Below are 21,711 nucleotides of genomic sequence, written 5' to 3'. Positions count from 1 at the left end.
TGAACGAGGGCCAGACCCGAGTGGTGACAATCCCCCTGTTCCAAAGAGTTCAACACGAGTCGATATCGCTTGTGTGACTCTTGATCAGCTTTGCAACACGGCAACAACCGCCAGTGATCAAACGGAAACACAGAGAGATCTCAAAGGGGACAGTCCCCAAGTGGTCGGCTGCTCGGGTCAGATTCCTCGTCTCTGGCGTGGCAGCGAGTCAGTGTCAACGTCCAGAGGGTCTGGCCCCAGGGTCTTCAAAGTCTCGAGCGAAGTGCCGCCTCATGTAAGCGTTACCCGAAAATCACCGAGGCAATGAAGTGCCATTGAGAGTTTAGCGAAAATCCGGGGTCTAGGTTACGAGGCAACTGCGGGGGTGGGGACAATGCATTTGGTGGCTTGGGGATCGAACGGGGCGAACCCACAAGGGATCGTTGTATCTTAGATAAGTAAGTTGTGGTGGTCCCTGCTGGAAGTCTGGAAGTTGCTGGGTCATCCGCCACTCTCCGCGATAATGGCTGCTATCCAAGAGAAGAGCCCGGTCGACATGGCACGTACTGACGAGGAGAAACATACTGCCACCGAGCATCATGAGGTCGCGACTCCGGCCCAGCAGGTACCCAGTCATGATTCAGATCCACCTGACTACTCTGACCATTTCAACAACACGCCTTGGACATGGAAAGACCGTGGCGCTGCTCTTTCCTTGTCTGGCCTTTACGTTGGTACTGCCTACTCTACTTCCGCTTCCTGCACAACTACCTGTGATTCCCATACTTTCCCTTCCAACCCGCTGACCCCTCACAGGCTCCCAAATCCCACTATATTTCGTCGGCGGCTCCCTGAGCTTCATCGCCGCAGACATCGGTGGCGTCGCTGCCTCAGCATGGCTCCCAGTTGCGTACGCCCTTGCCCTGGCCGCAGTGGCCCCCTTTTCCGGATATCTCCAGGATCTCATTGGCCGACGAAACATCACGCTCGTTGGAGGTCTGGTGCTGTTGATCGGAATCATTGTTCTGGCGACGGCAAAGACCTTTGGGCAGGGCGTGGTCGGCATGGCACTGGCCGGTGCGGGTGCGGCTATTGGTGAACTGACGGCGCTGGCTGGGTAAGTCCGCCTCTGAATCTGAAGAGTGGCTTGTGGCTGACCACTGGACAGCACTGCAGAGCTCGTGCCTGTCAAAAGCCGTGGCTACTACCTCGCGCTGGTGACGGGTTTCGTGCTCCCGTTCACGCCGTACCTTCTTTTTGCCCAGCTGCTGAGCACGTACCACACTTGGAGATGGGGCATCTGGATCTGCCTGTAAGTGCAAGCCTACGCCTATGAATCCTCGACCAACATCAGCCCAGCATGTGGAATGGATTTTGGTGGGTTGGAATCCTGGTCCTCTACTTCCCGCTCTCTCAGTCCCGAATCCACGGTGACGGCACCAAATCAATCCTGTCAAAGATTGACTACGTTGGCGGAATTACCTCTGTTGGCGGTCTCACGTTGTTCCTGGTTGCTATGCAAGCCGGTGGCTACTCACACCCTTGGAAGAGCGCTTATGTTCTTTGTACCATGATCATTGGTGTGCTGTTGATCGGTGCCTTCTGTTTCTGGGAGTGGAGGGTCTCAAAGCTGCCAATGGTGCCTCGTGAAATGTTCTCTGGGCAGCGAATTGTGGCCATGGCTTATGGCATCGCATTTGTGAGTAGCATCCGATCCAAGCTCGAGGGTGTGCTATATCTCAGCGCTAACCATGCCAAAAGGTTGCCGGCATGAACTTCTACGGGATGCTCAATTTCTTCCCTATACTGTTCCACGATGTCTTTCCTCCAGATCCGGTGCAGGTTGGGCTCAAAGGGTTAGCCCCAGGACTCTCGGTATGTGTGACCATATATCGTCCCTCGAGGCCGTCAGCTTATTCTAGCAGACGACATTCGGCGCTGTCTTCATCAACGCATGTCTCACGTGGTTCAGAGGCTGGAACCGAGAGCTTCTCTTGGGCTCTTGCATCATCATGAGTAAGCTCCTCTGCCAAACTTAGCTCACCCAGTTGACATGAAGTAGCGGCCTTCTCTGGCTCTTTGGCATGCATCACCCCCAACGATGGCAAGCTCGTCGTCGCCCTCTCGACTATGACAGGTTTTGGCGTCGGTGGAGTCCTCGTCCCAGCAGCCACCGTCGCCGTCATGGTCTGCCCGGACACCACCATCGCCACCTGTATAGCCCTCTCGCTCGCGATCCGCACCGTGGGCGGCTCCATCGGCTATGCCATCTACTACAACGTCTTCATCAATAAGCTCACACCCAAACTTCCCGCTTATGTTGGCGAATACGCCGTCAGAGCTGGCTTGCCGATTTCCAGCGCTGAGACATTCGTTGGCGCGTTCCTCACCGCGCCGGAGCAGGTAAGCGAAGTCCCAGGAGTTACGCCGGAGATCCAACAGGCTGCAGCGATGGGGGCGCGGTGGGCGTACGCGGAGAGCTTGAAGTTTGTGTGGTACGCCACCATTCCATTCGGCATCTGCGCCATTGTGGCTTGCTGTTTCCTGCCAAATACGAAGCAGTACATGACTTCGCGTGTGGCAGCTAAGCTTCGACATTGAATATTTTCAGCAGAAGCAAAAGATTCCGACAACTACATTTGCAGGACATGATACATAAGCATACTTCTACATAACCTATTCCTACTGCTTAGCACTGAGGTCCTCCACACTGTCCATCTTCACGTATCGCACCACTCCCGTCCTAGGGTCGCAATTAACGTACTCCCACCTTGCCTCTCCCCTCTTCAACACCGACACTTCATGCCAGGTCATGAACTTCCTGTCCGACCCCCACTCCCTCGCGTGCTTGTGCGCGCCCGTAAAGATGGCCATGTGCGACGGATGTGTCGACGACCAGTTCTCCAGATCCTTCAGATTCCTGAAGAAGCCGGCACCACAGGTCTCGTTGATGGGTCGCACGCTCGTTCCGTCCGCTCGTGCTTCGCCCTCCGGCTTCTTATTCTCGTCTGACACGACATTCCTCAACCACCGCAGCCCCAACGTTCCCGTCTCCTCCGGATGCGTCCAAAGATATTCCATACCCTTCATCAACTTCTCCTGCAGGCCTCCCGGTCGCGTATACGCCTCCGCCTCGTCCTCCGGACACTGGTCCCAGCACTGTCCGGAGCGGATATGCGTCATGTTATCATAGTTCCCACCGACCAACCGCTGCCCATATCCCCTAGGCACCTCTGTCTCCCTCAAAATCTGCACCTCCACCGCATCGCTCTCCGTACTCAACTCGTCCGTGACATGCCACGTCGTCTTCGCCTTCTCACCCTTCCCCCGCGCCTCCCTCAACTCCTCCCCATCCCCATTCCTCCCGTCAGGCTCCGGAACCTTCGAGCCGGGCAACGCGAACAAATCCTCCCCCGACGCCGGAATCCGATCCCTCGCGGCGCCCCAATATGCGCTCAACTCGTGGCCCTCCCGCCCCACCTCCGACAGCCTCGCCAGGCCGGGCCGCTCGTGCAAACCCGCATAATTGGTCTCGAGGCGCGAGATGGGCGTGCTGAAGCTCTCGGCCCAGAAGCCCACGGTTGGCCCTGCGGCGCGGTGACGCGCTGGCAGATCCAATGTCGCGAGCGCGGCGGTGAAGACAGTGGGGGAGGTGAAGTACAGGACCCAGACGCGGGAGTGCGGAAGGTCGTGCGCGAGGGTGGTTTCGGTGAGGAAGGCGTCGATGCTGGCGGGGCGGGCGGTGTGGGCGAGCCAGGTGGTGAGGGAGGCGAGAGCGGAGGAGAGGGCCGGGTTGGGGCTCGTGTGCGATTGGATGCCGATGTAGAGCGTGTGCACGGCGTTGATGGTGGAGGGGAAGGTGAGCTGCCAGCGGGGGACGGGGGGTTTCCAGGAGGGGGGCTGCTTGGGTGGGTATTTGCGGGGGATTGGACAGGCCATGGTTGTTGCGGGTGAATTTCGGGAGGCTTTGGGAGGTGGTCGAGGGCGTTTTTGGCGACTAAGATATGTCTGGGGATATATGTACGGGGTATTGGGGCAGCCGAGGCCTCCGCGGAGAGAGGCGTGAGGCGCGATGGGGATGTCCGCTAAGAACAGCGAACGACATGACGACATCCGCAAAAGCGGCAGACTTAAGTATATCACTACGTTCATTGATCTACTTTATGGAGGCTGAGCCGCAGGAAATGCTCGGTCAGCTAGCGTGCTTACCTTGTACAGGCTCTGTGGTGCTGATCCGGTGATAGGTTTTCCACCGAGCCCGTACCCGCAGGCAAGAAGGTGCAGCCGCATTGCCAGTAGAGTGGCTATACGCATCAGGCCCCTGATGAAACATGCCATCGGTGCCTCCGAACCGGGATTCTTGTGTAGGATATCGTAAGACGAGCACAGTCGACGAGAGACGGCCGAGCAGCAGATATTTGAAGTCAGTGAAGTTTCCCAATCCTCTACATTTACGCTATTCACGCCACAACCAATGGACAAGATGAACGAGGATTCTTGTTCTGCATCGGGATTTAACCCAAGACTACACATCGTATCTTCCATGGAAATCACATTCACACAACAGCCTCCACCGGTATTTTCAGAGAGATTCGTAGGATCCTTGCGAAGCCGCAAGAGACTCAGCACCGAGCGGCCCACTCCCAGGCAGTGAAAGTCTTGGCGTTGGAACAAGTCGAGGGTTCCGTAGACCCCTACGCCCGTGAGACAGCATTCTCGCAGTCCTGCGGATGTAGCTTGAGCGCGAGCCACAAAAGATGGCATGTAAATTGACACTTGTCGGGCACGCCAGCCCCGAAGCCCGTCTACGGGTCACAAGACCACTTCTTCACAAAACGCGGCATGTATATTCCGGCGCACGAGCACCGCGGCCAGTTACACCATGGATACCAACATCTGCGTAGTATCTGGGATTGCGGAGAACACTGAGAGAGTGCGTACAACGCAAATACTTTGAAGTACGTTGCCGGGCTATCCGTGCTTACGCTTGACTCTCAACTCTACCAGCCAACGACTCTGTCCATGACTCTCTCGGAAATCAGAATCCGGAAGCCAGGATGCGGACGCTCATATGCTCTACCATGGCTTCTCACCGCACCATGACGTCGATACGAACAGCTTTGCAGCACTCAGTACACATACCTAAACCCAAACCCCCTCCGATCCGCGCCTTCTTCACCGCTAAACCCTTCCCGCTCAACCCTCCCCAGCTTCTTGTTCTCCCACTTGTGGATGAAGCGCAGGGAGAGCGCCAGCAGCGCCACGACGACGCAGACGCCAGCGTTCGCGGCAGATCCCGGCGTGTAGCCGGGCTCGTGGGCGCTGGGGTAGAAGTAGGTGCCGTAGATGGAGGCGCAGTTGCCGATGGCGTTGCAGATGGCGATGGCAGAGGAGCGTTTCACCATGGGCCGGATGAAGGAGTTGGCGACCCAGGCGACGATGATTTGGTAGGCTGAGACGGCGCCCATGGGCATCTACAGGTGGGTCAATTAGCGGAAGAGGTTTTGAGAGGGTGGGGATGTGGAGAGGATGAGTGCGCCCGCTGGGAAGCGGGAGATGACTTTTGGAGTGGAACGTACCAGGAACATGCCGAAGAAGCGGGCGCCAACGTTGAGCGTGGAGCCGACAATGGCGTTGCCGATGGCGGACACACCTAAAAGGCACATGATGTGGATGCTGCGGTCGGTAAAACGATCAGCGGTCCAGGTGACGAGGATTGCGACACACCAGGTGCCAAACCAGACCGGCACGGTGAGGAGCAGGGTTTCGATGCGCCCGTAGCCCAGAGTCTGCACGATCGAGGGGAAGAGATACTGGAAAGTCTGCGACAGGATGGACAGATGCTGCATGAGCATGAAAATGTACATGCGGTAGTCGGTGAGGCAGAGCTTAAGGCCTTGCCAGAGCGAGGTGGAGCCGCTGTCGTCTTCTTCCTCCGCGTCCTGCTTGAGGCGCCACTGGGCATAGGCTTGTTGTTCCTCGGTGAGCCACTTGGTGTTCTTGGGGAAGTTGGGAATGATGAAGATGCACGTGATGGCGAAGAAGATAGTGATAGCACCGTTGATGATGAAGAGCCTAGAAGCTAGTCAGTCATCACCGATGATTGAAAGCACGGAGTTGCGTACCATCGCCAAGCTGCGACTCCCATAGCACCCTCCATTCGAGACAGGACGCCTGCAGCGATCAGGCCTCCAAACATGTTAGCCAAGGCGACGCCGCCGTAGAACCACGCAATTCGTCGCGTCAGCTCCGTCCTAGTATACCATGAGCTCATTAGAAAGATGGCTCCTGGAAAGAAGGGAGCTTCAGTAACGCCCAGGAAAATCCGGACGACGATGAGGCCCGACAGGTTCTGGACAGCTGCCGTGCAAGCGCAGACTGCGCCCCAGACGGCCATGGTCACCCCAAGGTAGAGCGAAGGGCGCACTCGGGTGATGAGGAGATTGGATGGCAGTTGCATGGTGAGGTAGCCGACGAATAGAATCGAGATGGAGAGGTTGAAGTCAGTGCCGGACATCCCGAGATCCTCCTCAAGCGTGCTAAGGCGGGCTTGGCCAAGTGCAGCGCGGTCTATGAAGTTCTGAAGGCATGCGTGTTAGTGATCAGAACAGAGGATGGCTGGTGAGGGGACTGCAGCCGCTTTGAATGGACTCACGTTCAGATACATGATAATGAGCAGAGGAATCAGACGCCAGTCCACCTTGCGGACGAGCTTCTTCTCGAAATCGCTGCGCCAGGCTTCGCCATTATTGACAAATTGCTCATAGTAGTGGGTCTCAGCTGGATTGTCTGAGGTCACCACCTTCTCTTGATGCACGAGCTCTTTCTCGGCTGGAAACGAGTCGGGTACTTTGGAGACGGCCATGGCTACTGCTGCAGTGGGTTTCCTCCAAAAACAGCAGGACTGGAGCTGAACAGTGAGCCTGAGGGATGCGAGGCGTGTCGGTGTCTCGGAGACTCAGACCGGGCCCTGGTCTAGGAAACACACACATGGCGAAACGCGTTCTTATATACATTTCGAGCTTTCAGAGAGCATCGCCCAGCCTCCCCACCGGGCGTTGCACCGGGGCCCCAGAATTGAGTCGAGTCATACCCCGGGGTCCCCGTCGGTATGACCGCCGTGCGGAGGCCTGGTCAGGGCCTGAATGATAGTTCCAAGGCGACAACAAGAAGGGAAGGGGGAAGGGGAAGCGGGATGGAACGCTGCTTGGCGACTGAGCGGAGTCTTCCGCATCAATCAGCGCCCAGCAGTCAAGGAAGGCCAAGAACGATGCAAGACCTCAAGCATCTCGGCGGAGTCGGTAACACCGCCGACGAGACCGATACTGCTGGCTGGGACAGATGTTCGGGCCTGGCATCTCAGCTTCGGCTCGGGTTAGCAATCTCCGTGACAGACATACGCGTCTACACAGTATGTTTTCCATCTGCTAGATCTACCTGCCATGCTCTTGGTACTAAAAGGAGTCTATACGGCTGTCTTCACTGGATGTCGCCTGACTCGCTAGCCCAATGGCCAATCTATGTGGGTGCTTCAGCATTGACGCTCAGCGTCCAGCTTTCGTAACGTCTTGTAGAAATGTCGAAAGGTATAATCGAACACAAGTCCTGTACTACGGAGGTAGTCTGAGAACCGTCTTACTGCTGTACAGGCTGCGGAAGATCTCAACTCCGCTGTTGAAACTCCCGGAGATCTATGTGGGGACTCTTTCGCCCGGAGGTGTTGTGTGGGGCTAAGTCTTCCCCGTACTTCGTCTTACCGGCTAGCTTAGACAACTATACGTGACCAGAGCCGGTGGGAGCAGTCTTGACCGAGCCTGGTTCCGATTGCATTTGACTTAGACTGGGTCAGCGGGTGTGGGGTGCTGGAGCCAAGGAGACTTACGACGGACGTGCTCGCTGCTCGGGTCAAGTCAAGGCAGAATAGAGTCGCATTGTAAACCAATTCATGGCAAGTGTCTTCGGATGCGTTGTCCGCTAGTAATTTACTACCCGCTAGTCGGTGTATTCGGGGCGATTCTGCTATATACCGACAGCCTTGCACTCAGATCTGGCAATCTCAAACCTAGGAGCACCCCCTGCAAGGGAGTGGACTTCTCTTCTCATTAATACTCGTGTGGAGTAGTAGGTGCAATCGCTTTCTGCGAAGAACTCCTCATCCATTAAAAATCGAGGAGAGGGTATCATACCACGTCGTTAATCGTCATGCCCATTGTCGCATCCGCCGCTCACGATTCGTCACAAGGGCAGTGCGTCTACCCATTCATCCTTGCCAGCGCACCTTGCCAGCTTTCATGACACTGACGACTCCAAGCGGGACCTGCGCCTTGTCAACCAGCTCAAGACTACCATACCGATCGTAGATCTTTGCCATAGCAAGCGACAATGTACTTCCAGTAGGGATCCATGTCAGACCATCCGTGCTTGATGCCCCCTTTGCTCGCCGCCCAGACGCGATCGCCAGGAGCCATCAGGCCTTCAACATCTCCCGTCTTCTCGATTGCATGCTCGTGTGGCACCTTGGGTAGCTGTTCATATGCCCACAAGAGTCCAGGAGAGCGTTCCTCACGATACTCGAGGTATTCCTCCTTGCTCATGAACGCCTCATCGCCTGTCAATCCCAAGCTGGATTTGAGTTCTGGTGTTCCAGGATCGACACCATAGCCAAAGTTGTGGCCATCATAATAACCTTTGCTTGGCTGTATGCAGCGTCCTCTTTTTCCTTGGCCTTCTCGATGATGCGCTCTAGGGTGTACCGGAAGTCTTGACGCATGTTGATCAGAGGTACTACGGGATTGCGAGTCTCCATCCCACCATTAGCGACAGGAAAGAACCAGAAGCCTTCAGAGAGGTCGGCCGCGCGAACGCCGAAAGTCAATATTAGCTTCTCTGAATACATTTGATTCCCATCCTTTCCGCTGTCCAAGCATCTCCTAGCGGCCAATGTTCTCGAAAGTGGAATCCTTGGGGCTCGTTAAGCTGGAGCTCTCCTTTGCGTTCGTATCTGTGCTGACTCATTCAGTGACAAGCTCAGAGAAGAGATCAGCGTCAGCATGGCGCACACTCTTTAGCTCGAGGTCCTTGGCAAGGTCGCGCTGGATTTTGATGACTTTATTCATGGGGAATGACGGGTCGATTTGAGATTGCTCGAGAAGGCGAGCTTGGTTGCGCAGCTTGGCAGCGAATGGCTCGCCTTGATGGTACACAAGATCTTCATCCTCGCGGGAATTGTGGTTGATGAGGTGAACGCATTTCAAACGGCAGGTGCCCTCCGGAAGGGCTTTGGTCCGACCAAGGGTGTCACTCGCCGAGTGCTTGTTGACACTTTCCTCGATAGAAGCTTTCGCCTCCTCAGAGTCTCCCCGCTGCTTCTGCAGCTCGATGATCTTTGTGGCGGTGATACTCCGGAGAGCGTTGGGCACAGCGGAAGCTGGCGTTGTACTAGATGCAAAGCGCGATAGCGCAAGAGGATTTGAATTGAGGGATGGTACGAGGGCCCTGACCTAATGCCCGCTTCTTGGAAGGATAAGCGGACTGGCAGAGTAGAAGGAGGTCAGCTACTTCAATTGAAATCGCTACCCACCTTTGGAGGGGTAGGGCAAGAGACGGTCAAGGGAAGTCGGGGTCCATGGTCAAGTCATCCAGTGACTCACTGAGTGACTCAGTCTGTCGACTCCAAAAGCGAGGACCGTCATCCTTCACTGTCACTGAAAAAGCCGAAGAGACTTTGATGCCTGGTAGTACCATCAATGACTTGCAAGTCAACAAGGCTGACGTGAGGCGTACACGGATGTGATTGGGTGCCTCGACTGCGGAGACATCTCTTGGCGTAGTGGATCCGCTTAGACTCCGCTTCGGCCGCAACTGCAGCGGATCGAAATGAAAACAGTTGCCTCGTCTCGTTGATCCGGATTGCGATATCAGGCTTAGGCCTCAGAATATTCTGCTTATTCACTGGCAAGGGTGGTCTGTCGACTACTGTGACATCTTCACCCGATGAGTGGTGGTCTGCCAGCCCTTGGTCACAATGTTCCCGCTTAATATCAACGATTGGATTATCCCTCAAGCTGCATCATGGAAGCAGCGTCTACATCTTCAACCTCCAAGGTGATACTACAATGCACCGACCCTTCAAACGTCCTTGAGGCATTCGAGGCCCGTCTCGCGCCGCGGACACCTCTGAAGAACCTGCACTGGAAATCACCGACCCGACCACTGCGATCTATCCCGTCGCTCAATACCAGCGTCGTGCGAAAAGACCCCTCACAGGCAGGAGCGCAATCATCTGCACGAAGACATCAGATTCCTGGTCTCCGCGAGACTCCCTATGTTAAGCTGTACCTCCTTCGATGCGATGATAAAGATACGTACAAAGAAACGGCGAGGAAGGAGATCAAGCAGTGGATCAAAGAGAACACCTTTGAAAAAGAAAGTAAGAGCTCCCTCAAAGTTCAGGAGCATCACGATGCTTTTGAATGGATGATCGTACATGTTGTTATTCCAGGCACTCAGGCCGCAAATCAGCCAGTTTCGTCTAAACACCTATCACTCAATGATACGGAGAGCACGGATAGCGTCAACAGCAAGACGAAATGGACAGGCAAGAGTAGTTCGACCATCTACGATAAGCTACGAGCAGACTTCAGCAGTTCGAAATTGACCGTGCCGCGAGTTGCGCAAGTCCGCTTGACAGAACCTGGGAAGCCACCAGGCGCACTAGCCCCTTCCGAGATCGAAGAGCAATGGCAGGACTTCACCAACTATCTGAAGGCGAGCATACTCAGGTCATTTGACATCCGTGTCGCGCAGTACGAAGAAGATATCAAAGAACGGGAAGGTCAAAGAAGTCTGCCTGGTTGGAATTTCTGTACCTTCTTCATCCTCAAGGAAGGACTTGCTCGTGGCTTCGAGAATGTCGGGCTACTCGATGATGCCCTTGCTGTGTACTCCGAACTCGAGGTTGGGTTGGACATGACCGTTAAGGAGCAGTATGAGAAGGGAGACAGCGATACTAGTGGTGCGCTGCTGCCATATTCTAATGAATTGAAGACTACGATTCGACATGCCCTCGACGACAAAGTGCCAGACCCAGCTGATGATGGGAGAAGTATATACATGGCGGAGATCTTTGCGGTGAATAGAGAGAAGCTTCCTTTCGATGTCGACAAACGCAAATATCGCGATCTCATACTCGCCAACGAGGTCTCTCCGCTCGATGTTCGAATTTACATATTTACTCGACAGATGGAGATCATGCTCAGGCGTGCAAACATTGCAAGTCCGCATGGGAAAGACGCTCCTGTCGATTACAACGTGATGGCTGATTTGGCAGAGCTCGCGCTGAACTTCATCAACTTGGGCTCGCGAGAATTGAGGGCGGATTTGCACAATGCATGGGGTGGACGTCTCTCAGGGGAGGAGCGCGCGCTTCAGAAGATCGTCATAGGCAATGCTGTTGCCTCTTGGGCCTGGTCCGCGGTTGCCCAGGTTTTAGGCTACCTTCTTCCGGTCATCGACCTCAGTTTGGAACAATTCGACACTTCAGTGGACGTGCTGGAAGAAGATGCCAGGCTTGATCGCAATCAACGGCCGCCTCAAACACCAAATGGTCAATCACCTGCCTCTTCTGCCGCCTCCAGCCCGAGACGCGGCCTTCGAGCCGAATCGCTCTCCCGAACCGCGTCACAATCGCGAAACGACTCTGAAGAGAACCGGTTCAAACAACCAGGGTTAAAGAAGCCTGGCTATGATCGCCTGTTAGCGCTAATAGCTCGTATATTCCTCTTGGCACGGAAGACAGTTGAAAACCTCCCCGCTGTTGGTCGGTGGGTGAATGCACTGCGAGACCTTAACATATCTGGTTATGAACATGCTAGTCGAAACTTGCACCGTCTGTCATCCGAGTTCAGCATTGCCACCCTCAATGGTCTCAACGGAGTCTCCCCCGCCCATGACGAAACCGACTTGTCCAGCAATAGGCTACAATGTCTTGAGCCGCCAGTCTTGAAAATTGCGGCAAGCCTGGAAGATCGCTTTCAGGAGCTATACTCTCTTCTGTCGCAAGCAATGCACCATCTCTACGTCGAAGCAGACAACAAACACTCTGCTCGTCAAGTTCTGATTGATCTAGCCATGCTGGCATTCAGCAAAGGTGATAGACCCTTCGCAAGAAAGTGTCTGAGCACGATTATGGGAGCCGCGTCTCAGGATCCACTGGTGGCTGTTCAGCCTCATGTGCTGGCTATGTATGCCGAGTGTCTAAAGGACGAGGACCGGCCAGATGACCTCGCTCTATGTCTATTGGATTGTCTTCAAACTTCACCGGGTGAAACACCTTACCGCCTGGCTCAACAGCACGCCGATCAGCTCGTTAATGTGGGTCTGAGGAGCACGAACATTCGCGTTCATCTGCATACAATTGCCGAAGTTGTGCAAATCGACCAGTCGATTACACATCGGCCTCAAGCCGGTGGATTCTCTTTATCTCTAACAATTCGGAGCAAATTCACAGCCAAGTTAGGCGCATTCAGCTCTGCTCAGTTGACGCTGAGAGCCCTTGAATTATCCGATCCCCAAACGATCGTCCTCGAAAGCACTGATCCACTAGAGCTCAAACAAGCGCCCACTACCATCAAATTCACAACCACAACGTCTACCAGTGGGTGGTATCAGGTCGAACGTCTGGAACTTGGCCTCGGCAACATACGATTCGAACACGACTTTGAGGCAGAACGCAAGAATCCTTTGCAAAACGGTCCCAAGCCCGCCCAAATCAGAGCAGAGTCATTGCCAATAATGGTCTATCCGTCTTCCGAGATAGTCCGTCTAAGTGCCGAACAGTCTCATTCGATTGACCTCAGCCTGCCGCGGTCTCTGACACTCACTATGACCCTCGGAGGTCAAGATGCCGGCCAATGCAATCTTCGCGTGCGACCTGGGACAGCAGGCTTACGATTAGTACTTCAAGATGCCACAGTGATCGATGCTGAAACTCACCCAAGCATGAAACTTAGTCACAGCAGCGATGGCATGGTTCTTCAGTTCGACGAGATCGAGCGCCAATCACTGATCAGGATCAAAATACCATACTCTCTTGAGGGTCACGGGGAAGTCGTCGCTGGCTTGAAATGCCTGCTCGGCTTCGACATAGATGGCGAGTCGTTTACGCTGCACCAGACATGCATGGCAGAAACCAGTCTTCCGCCTAGTGTCAACGTCCAGGATCTACACCGGAGTGATTACTGGCTCTCGCAGTTCCTCATTGCGCCAGCGACTGCTGCACCTATCGTCCTCCAGCGCTGTGACATAGAAGATGCCGAAGGACTGGAAGTTGACAGCTTCGGCAGCCTCGCAACCCACACTACTGTCTTCCCGCAGCAGCCTGCAAAATGGCTGGCTCGGCTACAACGGAAGATACCGAGCCAGTCAGCGGGCGCGAACGCCTTCACGCTCAAAGTGCATTATCAACGAGTAGATGAGATGGCTCTCGCGTCCGTGCAAACGCAATTCTTGGCCGCCGCGAAAAGCGCGGGCCTCGAAGCGGCAGGGGATCTCCTCAACTCACATCTGGTTCGTACGCTGAAGGCTCGTTGGTCTGCGCAAGATCTTGAGATGCTTGGGCTGACCCAAGAAGTGGAAGTTTGGGAGAAGGACGATCTGCAATGGCGAGATGTGCTCTGGGCATTTGAAGGCCGAAACAAAGCAAAGATTGATGCATGGCTAAGCAGTTGGCATGCTGGGCACAAGATTGTAAAATTTGATCAAAGCAGCGGTGTGACTCGAGAACTCTCACTGAAAGTGAACGTGCCGTCTCGTCCGACAGTAGTCACGACTGCTCTTGAGCCCAGGCTGTCGAAAGAGCGGACCACGGCTACCTTGGGCCAACCTCTGGCCTGTGATCTCGGCATCAGTGTCACTGGAGAACAAGACACGCGGATCCAGTACTCATATGAGCTCTTTGCTCCGACTGATACTTGGCTTATTGGCGGGAGAAAGAAGGGCATATTCTCAGCCGACGTCGACGTCCGTATACCCATGATTCTCTTCCCACAACGGAATGGGTTACTACTACTTCCGATGATCGACGTCAGATGCAGGAGACAAGACGGCAAGAGTCCACAAGCTACCGAAGGAGACTGGGTGGATGTGCCCATCGAATTGTACAACAAAACGCTATCCAAGTGCGTTCAAGTCACGGCCAACTTGCAGTCGGTGACTGTAGGACTGACAACAGAAGAGACAGCATCAAATGCGGGCACGGGACCTGGGGTAAACTCTGGAGTCCTTCTGCAGAGTCAAGATAGATGCGACAGATACCTTTAATGTAAGCATGAACATTGCTTGCGCAACCAACAATCAGCTGTAGTACGAAGGTCAAATCCAGAGCGCGGCGCGTGGCAGCCAAGGAAGATGGCAGATGATCTGCAGGAACGCTCGGCACGAACCGCTGCTTTAATACTGTATAGGTATGGTACCAGATTGAGCCGCAGGAGTGGGGCAGCAGCCTCCCCAACAGAAAAAATCTTCGCCAAAACTCGCATGGCTTTGTACCCCTCAAGTCCCACGCCTGGACGGACTTCACCCCTGCCGCAAGTATCTAGCCATGCAGCATGGCTCCGATTCATTTTCTGATCGACTCCCGTGGCAGCACCTTCATCAGGTGACGAGATGTTCCGACTACTGCAAGTTTGGCGAGGGGAGAAAGCTTGCGGAGTCGCTCAGCTTCCAAGTCCCCCTCACCAGCTACAGAGGTCATCACGTCAAAACACAAGGCTGCCGACGTCCCTTTCACATGCCATCGCTGCAGTCTCCGGCCTAAGCTACCCTTCGGATCGAGGCATTACCAGCTAGCACGTGAGAATATTGGTATCAGCAAATGTCGTGCGACTATCTGTTCACATGGCCTGCGCTGTTGAAGCCTAGTAACATGGTCGCAGCTTATCAAACACCCTCTTGCCATTCGCCCCACAAAGGCCCAGAGAGATCGGTGGATCATAGACAGCTTCGGTGGAGCAATTCAAGTGGTGGTCTCGCGTTCATGATGGCGGTGAGGAGTTTTCGTCTCTTAAGTACGGTTAAGGAACGGGCAAGCGGGACAAGAGCTGGTTCTTGTGTGCTGTCCATATCGGCATTAGCTGTAATATTCTATACAATCGTAACACCCTCCAGCCAGTTGCCTCATGCCAGATGAGCTTTGCATGACCCCAGCTGAGATTCACATTCGGGTAGAGTGCATGCCTAGGAATTGATGACTCCGTAGCAAATGGCCGTCTGGGATACACCATTTTACCCTCAGATTGAAGGGTATCAGCAGGCCGAGGTGCGCGGCTACGGGGCGCGGCTGCGCTCCAGGCAAAGACCCTGTTGACCGCCGAGAGCAGTGGAGCAGTCATTGGTCGAGGCCTGCTCTTTGCCCTGGAGCTAATGTGTTCCAGGTAAAGAACTTCGGGCATCTAGCCCCCAACAGGCAACATATTTTACCGGTACCACGTTTCATCTGAAAAACCGTGCTTCCGAACTGTTGAGGAATTTGGAGAGGCGATCACAGTTTTGAGTACCACAGGGTCAAGCTGCGACCGAGCCCTCTCCTCACTCCCGTTTGTTGCAATAAAACTGCTTCTGCCCCTTCGCCAATCCTGCGAGCTTCTCTGCCTCTTGTCACTCTCTTCGCCTTCGACGATACCTCGCATCCATCCTCCCCCCTACCTACCGCTCAGCTGGTTCCCAACCAAAAGGACCAGCTCCATTTCTCGCCTCTGACCGCACCACATTTTCCTGCCCGCCATGACCACCACCGCTCTGCCGTCTGAGACGGCTATGCGCCGTATGGCCACCACCGATTCGACCCCCACCAACTCGACCAATATCTCCCCGATTGATAGCCCTCGATCCTCACCGTCCTCCACTTCCCTCTCCTCGTTGGCCTCGGAGGACGCTGTCCAGACCAAGCGACAGCTGCAAGAGCCGGCACAACTGGTCGACTCGTATGGCAATAAGTTCGAGATCCCCGACTATACCATCGGTGATATCCACAAGGCCATTCCCAAGCACTGCTTCGAGCGATCTGCTGCCACCGGCCTGTACTATGTCGCCCGTGACATGGTCTCTCTGGCCACCGTCTTTTACCTTGCCAACCGCCTCATTACGCCGGAAAACATTCCCTCCACACCCCTAAGAGCTGGACTCTGGGCTGTGTATACCTTCGTTCAGGGTCTGTTCGGCACCGGCTTGTGGGTTTTGGCCCATGAATGTGGTCACCAGTCTTTCTCTCCCAGCAAAGTTCTCAACGACACCGTCGGCTGGATCTGCCACTCCCTGCTCTTGGTCCCATACTTCTCGTGGAAGATCTCGCATGGCAAGCACCACAAGGCCACCGGCCACATGGAACGTGACATGGTCTTCGTACCAAAGACTCGCGAAGAGTACGCCAGCCGGGTTGGCAAGATGGTGCACGAGCTCAACGAACTTACCGAAGAGACCCCCTTGGCGACTGCATTCCACCTCTTCTACCAGCAGCTTGGTGGCTGGCCTGTGTACCTGATGGCCAACGTCACCGGCCACAACAAGCATGGAGGTCAGAGAAACGGTCGTGGTGAAGGTTACAAGAACGGCTTTTTTGGCGGTGTCAACCACTTCGACCCTCGCAGCCCCTTGTATGACGCCAAAGATTCGCACTTGATCCTCCTGAGTGATCTGGGTCTCCTGATTGTCGGCACTGCTCTGTATCAGATCGGCAAGAACTTCGGTTGGGCTAATCTCCTCGTCTGGTACATCCTGCCTTACCTCTGGGTGAACCATTGGCTTGGTAAGTGTTTCGCATTGCTTCTTGAGCTCACCTACTAATTGATATGCAGTTGCCATCACTTTCCTTCAGCACACCGACCCCTCGCTTCCCCACTACTCTCCCACGTCTTGGACCTACACCCGTGGCGCTGCGGCCACCATCGATCGTGAATTTGGTTTCATTGGTCGTCAACTCTTCCACGGGATTATCGAAACCCACGTTCTGCACCACTATGTCAGCACCATTCCCTTCTATCACGCAGACGAGGCATCGGACGCCATCAAGGTCGTTATGGGCAAGCACTACCGTGCCGACACCCGAGGAGGACCGCTGGGTTTCCTCAAGGCTCTTTTCACCAACATGCACACCTGCCACTGGGTTGAGACCCTGCCAGGCACCGAAGGTGAGAATGCCGGTGTGTACTTTTTCCGGAACCGGAACGGCAAGAATCTGTCTCCCAAGGTTCTGCAGCCAGGACAGAAGGCCTAAGCTGGGGACGGATAGAAACGGCGTTCGGCAATGGTCTTTTTGATCAACATGATCAATTAAGAGTTGTCTCGCGGGTACGCCGTCCTGGCAATGCCCACAGTGTTCAAAGTTATCAGCAACGGTCGCTAGACTAAAACTTGTCAGCGTTATGAGAGCGAAGGGGTCAATAGACTTGAAGAAGCAGATCCTAGACTGTCCGTACGATCAGTATAATGAGATTACGATAAAAATCCGTACCAACGCTTCCGCTTCGTTTCTGCATATACGGCAACGGGTTCCAGGCATAGAAGGACGGCAGTCCGAACGCGGCCGCTGATCAGTCACTTTAGCACGCAGGAAAGAAGCATTCTATGCTAAATTCGCAAGCTGCGAAGGAGATCAGGAGGGTAAAAGCAAACAAAGAAGGCATGCATATATCGCAACACACTGCCTATCCCGCATTCCGACTCGTGGAAGCCGCCGCGGGGGTTTCGGATCCTGGGTCCGGGCGGATGTGCCGGAAGTCTCGTGGGGAAGGGAGGAGGGGAGGGAGGGACGCGCGGCGACGCGATCTTTATCTGACTCGGGATTTACTACTGTTTGGTGTTGACTGGATCTACAGTAGACGCTTCTCAAATTGTCATTACCATTGCCGTTGTGAACATATACGATGGGGACGAGGCCATGATGCCTACCTGCCCTGGATGGAGGGTACAGCTCGTGGAAGGCGTGGACTGGGCTCTTTTTCCAACCTGAAGTCCGCTTCTGGATCTCGCCAGCGGCAGAACTGAAGGCGATCTAGACGGTAGCTCCTTTGTCGTGAGAAGTAGCTAGCTGCTGACATGATCTTTGATGGTTGACCAGAGGACCATTTCGCAAGCCGCTTCCTTCACTTGTCATCTTCCGGGTACCGCAAGCTTGATTACGACTTCGGGGTTCACGGCTGGGATAGTCAGACTCACGTTTGACATCTGTTGTTTCAGCTCCAACAGGAAGAGGCCTCCCTCCACGGGCATTGATCTACTAATGATTTGTTTGAACAAAATGGCAGAGTCTACGACCCAACACTATCATCCTAGTCACCAGGATGTTTGTGACGAAGATGGCCTTGTTGCATTATGAATTTATCTATTTACTAACCTCAAGCAACTGAGACGTCGCAGAGACCACGGCGTTATTGACGGCTTGCCTCTCGAAGCCGGGACTGTCGCCGAGACAGAACGCCGAGGTGATGAGCGAGTCGATGAAGCGGTCCATCTCGATGACCGCCACTCTTTGGCCACTCTGCCGGACTGAGCTGACAGGCCTGATGTGAAGGCGAAGATGGTTGTTGCCTATCTCGAGTTTACCTTTGGTGCGCAGGTAGTGAGCTACGCATCTGACGCGGAGGTAGATGCCACTGTCGGCCATCGCGGGCTCCACATTGACTTTTCGTGCTCCAGCGCCGTTTGGGGGGTTCAATGTCGGGTTCAGCGACGGTTGGAGCGCGGCATCGAACACCTGCCGACAGCTACACTGCATATCCGTGAGGGCAAAGGCCGACATTAGACCCTCAAGTGCGCGACTAGCCAAACGAGGAAGATCGCCAACGCGGGTCTGCTGCATATCGAGGCCTTGGGTTTCGACCACCCACATGCCAACAGCGGATTCGAGGCCCCGCTGCTCTGTCTTGGCCCGGTAGCTGGTAAGCAGTCCCGTGTACAGCATCTTGACCCACAGAGGCGTGTCTTGCATGAAGCCGTTGTGGGTCGGCGGCAGATTCGCGGGTGAGTTGGAATCCATTATTGACGTGATAGGGACATTGGGCAGTACCGGCTGAGCCGACATGTCGGGCAGCTGTGGGACTGAAAGCCAGTTGTAGAATAATAAGCTTCGGAGCTGGACGCCAGTCGACGAGTCTTCAGATAGGGGGACCTTCATATCATTGCTCCCGGTGTTTGAATCGGTTTGTGATTCGTCGCTCTCCAGATCCTTACTCAACGTCTGGAACGTCTGCAGCGCGGATCTATACGCTGTTTGCACCACATCGCTTGACTGAACGAGTGACGACGGTGATATAGAGTCGCCAAAGGTGATGAACGCTTCGATCGCCTTGGCGGCAATGCTTTCCAGCTGTTCGTTTCTCTGCTGCAGGCGAAGAGTGTGTTGGTCCTTGCGGGTCCGGTATCGTCGTTGAGCGTCTCTTCCGCGGGCTCGCTGCTCCGTCTGGGCTTTCTTGTTAGTCATGATATTTGTCCGCTGGTGGAGTGGGATGGGGGTGCCATGCGTACAGTGGAGTCTGGCTTTGAGGCTCGAGCTACCATTAAATTTGTGGTGTTTGATGCTTTCACTTTTTAGTTGGCAGCCTTTTGTTGACGGCACCTGCAAGAGCAGGATCATGATAGCACTATGCTCACTGAGCTCCCAGCAAGTCGTGGCTGGTCATCGACGGCTGCGTTGCCAAAGGGGGCCTCATTAATAATCCAGAATCTTGGCATGGGCGGCGGTCTCTCATGGTAAAGGTACATGGGTCACTGCCAACATCCATGCCACATCGCGATATGTAGGAGCTCTTTGTTGGGGCGCTGAACCAGTAGTACATACTGATTTGGATGCATGTGGGTATACCGCTGCCGTCCTTGCGCCGCGTTCAGAGCTTCGCGGTCTGTCAACAGGAACTACCGCAAAGTCAACAGCATTGTGCTCCGCCGAATTAAGCCTCACGGAATCATGGTGATGTTGACCTCGCAGACCCAATGTCGACGGTCTCTAGGAAGTATACATATTGACAATGCCTCTTGACTTGGGGTGTGGACGGAGGTTCATCAAGTACATGAGAACATTTCTCAGATGCAAGACACATCTGTGCTTTGTGTGTGGAGATGTGGCGACTCCAATCAAAGCTGCAGCTGTCATAGATTACTCTTGACCCAAAATCGGATCTACGCATCCCTTTTCTGGCAGAGAGGAGTCTTCTACAAGAGAGGAGGGAAAAGGGAAAAAAGCCGCAACATGGCAATCATGATTCGGCACGTGGTCACCCAGTGACTGGTTCTCAGCTGCACCCCCCTTCATGACGTTTCTAATATGGGGTTGTCGACGTCGAACAGTGGAGGATCGTTGCGTAGCCACCCAGCGCCAGTGACCATTCAGCACCAGTGACCGCATACATTTTCCACACTGACGTTTGGCCTGTTTGTTTTCTCCTGGAAGTGCAATTCCGCCGCACATGACACGTTCCGGTTGGCTGCAAGTTCCACCCTACCACAAATAGGCGTCGTCTGGCGTCGCTCGGCGCCACGGCCTTGTTACGGCCCCCTTTGCGTCTTTTCCATCCTCCCAGCCTGCAATGGCCCTGTAACCAGCCATGGGAGATGCCTTTCCCATCTTTTCCAGCCAGTCCATCGGCGCCCCGCAAGGCCGCTGAACGATCACCAGGCAAAGTCCACACAATACGCCAACCCGCATTAGACCCGAGAACTGGTCATTCCCGCTCAGGGCCACTGATAGGTGCGGAGCGGGACATCCACACATCGATTCTTCTTTTTCTCTGAATAGTTTATTGCTTAACAGTTGACTGTCACCGGAACACGAGTTCCTGCAACGTAGAGCACCAAGCTTGACGACGACAGATCTTGTGATGAATCCCTGCGCCGTCGCTGCAAGTGTGATAGAAGCTGTCCAGCCGACCAGCACGTGACTATTAGTGCCACCACTGGGAAAACGACAGCATAGCTTTCCGCCATAGATAGCTGGGTTTTGGGCACAGAACCCGAGCGCCGCCATTCGGAGATGGAGGTCCCAGCCCAAACCGGCCTACCGCAGCTGTCATGGTTGGGAGGCGAGCGCAGCAACAGGTCCACGCCCGCAACATCCACCTCATCCGTCGGCGGTAGCGGTTTGGAACGCATGCAAATCTCATACATCCTCAGCAATGCCCAACAACAACACCACCTCCCAGAGCCCCGCCAAGGACGCTCCAATCTCCAGCCCAAACTTGAGCACAGCACCGCCCCCAGGACGAAACAGCAGAGACCCCTCGGCCAGCCCCCACCCTCATCCAAAGGCAAAGCCACACCCCACGCCCTAACCTGCAGCATGCGCCAAAACGCCCTTTCCACCTTGACCTCCGCTGCCGCCAAGGACGCCGACTCGGACCCCGACCAACAGCAAGACCATGAGCAAGAGCCAGACCTCGAAGGCTGGCTCCTCTCCCACCACGCCTGCACGCCCTGCCGCCGCACCCGCAAGCGCTGCTACCCGCACGACTCGGGCCGAGGGTGCGTGCGCTGCCACGAGATCGGGCAGGCCTGCGGGCTGCGGTCGGACGGGCTGCCGCGCTGGAGCGGTAGGAGTCGGCATGCGCTGCAGGGCCGTGTCGTGCCCGTGAGGCCGTTGAATGGGGAGTCGGCTAGGTTTTGTGTCAGGTATGTGCCCGTGTGTCAGTGTCCTTTGAGGTTTGTTGGGGAGCGGTGAGAGAGGCAACGGGGCCGGGCCCCGGGGGG

The 21,711-nt window shown here is 55.0% G+C and overlaps 7 protein-coding genes across 7 annotated transcripts; 3 read left to right on the top strand and 4 right to left on the bottom strand.

Moving 5' to 3' along the window:
• Nucleotides 1–502: 502 nt before the first annotated feature.
• HMPREF1541_11054 (uncharacterized protein) lies at nucleotides 503–2,580 on the top strand (the record flags this gene model as incomplete). The annotated part of the gene is made up of 7 exons (XM_008715723.1): nucleotides 503–713; nucleotides 796–1,096; nucleotides 1,148–1,291; nucleotides 1,339–1,678; nucleotides 1,741–1,854; nucleotides 1,905–1,995; nucleotides 2,042–2,580. The coding sequence occupies 7 exons, from the start codon at nucleotides 503–505 to the stop codon at nucleotides 2,578–2,580; spliced, it is 1,740 nt and encodes a 579-aa protein (XP_008713945.1).
• An 81-nt stretch (nucleotides 2,581–2,661) lies between these two features.
• Nucleotides 2,662–3,918, bottom strand: HMPREF1541_11053 (uncharacterized protein; the record flags this gene model as incomplete). Its single annotated transcript, XM_008715722.1, has 1 exon — nucleotides 2,662–3,918. The coding sequence occupies one exon, from the start codon at nucleotides 3,916–3,918 to the stop codon at nucleotides 2,662–2,664; it is 1,257 nt and encodes a 418-aa protein (XP_008713944.1).
• A 1,190-nt stretch (nucleotides 3,919–5,108) lies between these two features.
• Nucleotides 5,109–6,844, bottom strand: HMPREF1541_11052 (uncharacterized protein; the record flags this gene model as incomplete). The annotated part of the gene is made up of 4 exons (XM_008715721.1): nucleotides 5,109–5,453; nucleotides 5,559–6,054; nucleotides 6,105–6,559; nucleotides 6,635–6,844. The coding sequence occupies 4 exons, from the start codon at nucleotides 6,842–6,844 to the stop codon at nucleotides 5,109–5,111; spliced, it is 1,506 nt and encodes a 501-aa protein (XP_008713943.1).
• Nucleotides 6,845–8,321: 1,477 nt separating this feature from the next.
• HMPREF1541_11051 (uncharacterized protein) lies at nucleotides 8,322–8,749 on the bottom strand (the record flags this gene model as incomplete). Its single annotated transcript, XM_008715720.1, has 2 exons — nucleotides 8,322–8,601; nucleotides 8,634–8,749. The coding sequence occupies 2 exons, from the start codon at nucleotides 8,747–8,749 to the stop codon at nucleotides 8,322–8,324; spliced, it is 396 nt and encodes a 131-aa protein (XP_008713942.1).
• A 1,301-nt stretch (nucleotides 8,750–10,050) lies between these two features.
• On the top strand, nucleotides 10,051–14,298 carry HMPREF1541_11050 (uncharacterized protein; the record flags this gene model as incomplete). The annotated part of the gene is made up of 1 exon (XM_008715719.1): nucleotides 10,051–14,298. One exon carries the CDS (start codon nucleotides 10,051–10,053, stop codon nucleotides 14,296–14,298), a length of 4,248 nt encoding a protein of 1,415 aa, XP_008713941.1.
• A 1,461-nt stretch (nucleotides 14,299–15,759) lies between these two features.
• HMPREF1541_11049 (uncharacterized protein) lies at nucleotides 15,760–17,248 on the top strand (the record flags this gene model as incomplete). Its single annotated transcript, XM_008715718.1, has 2 exons — nucleotides 15,760–16,780; nucleotides 16,830–17,248. The coding sequence occupies 2 exons, from the start codon at nucleotides 15,760–15,762 to the stop codon at nucleotides 17,246–17,248; spliced, it is 1,440 nt and encodes a 479-aa protein (XP_008713940.1).
• Nucleotides 17,249–18,355: 1,107 nt separating this feature from the next.
• On the bottom strand, nucleotides 18,356–19,453 carry HMPREF1541_11048 (uncharacterized protein; the record flags this gene model as incomplete). Its single annotated transcript, XM_008715717.1, has 1 exon — nucleotides 18,356–19,453. The coding sequence occupies one exon, from the start codon at nucleotides 19,451–19,453 to the stop codon at nucleotides 18,356–18,358; it is 1,098 nt and encodes a 365-aa protein (XP_008713939.1).
• Nucleotides 19,454–21,711: the final 2,258 nt, after the last annotated feature.

This window comes from Cyphellophora europaea (genome assembly GCF_000365145.1).
Source record: "Cyphellophora europaea CBS 101466 unplaced genomic scaffold supercont1.16, whole genome shotgun sequence".
Classification (NCBI taxonomy): Eukaryota; Fungi; Ascomycota; class Eurotiomycetes; order Chaetothyriales; family Cyphellophoraceae; genus Cyphellophora; species Cyphellophora europaea.
The sequence above is the reverse complement of the archived record's forward strand: the minus strand, read 5'-3'. Positions and strand labels throughout refer to the sequence as shown.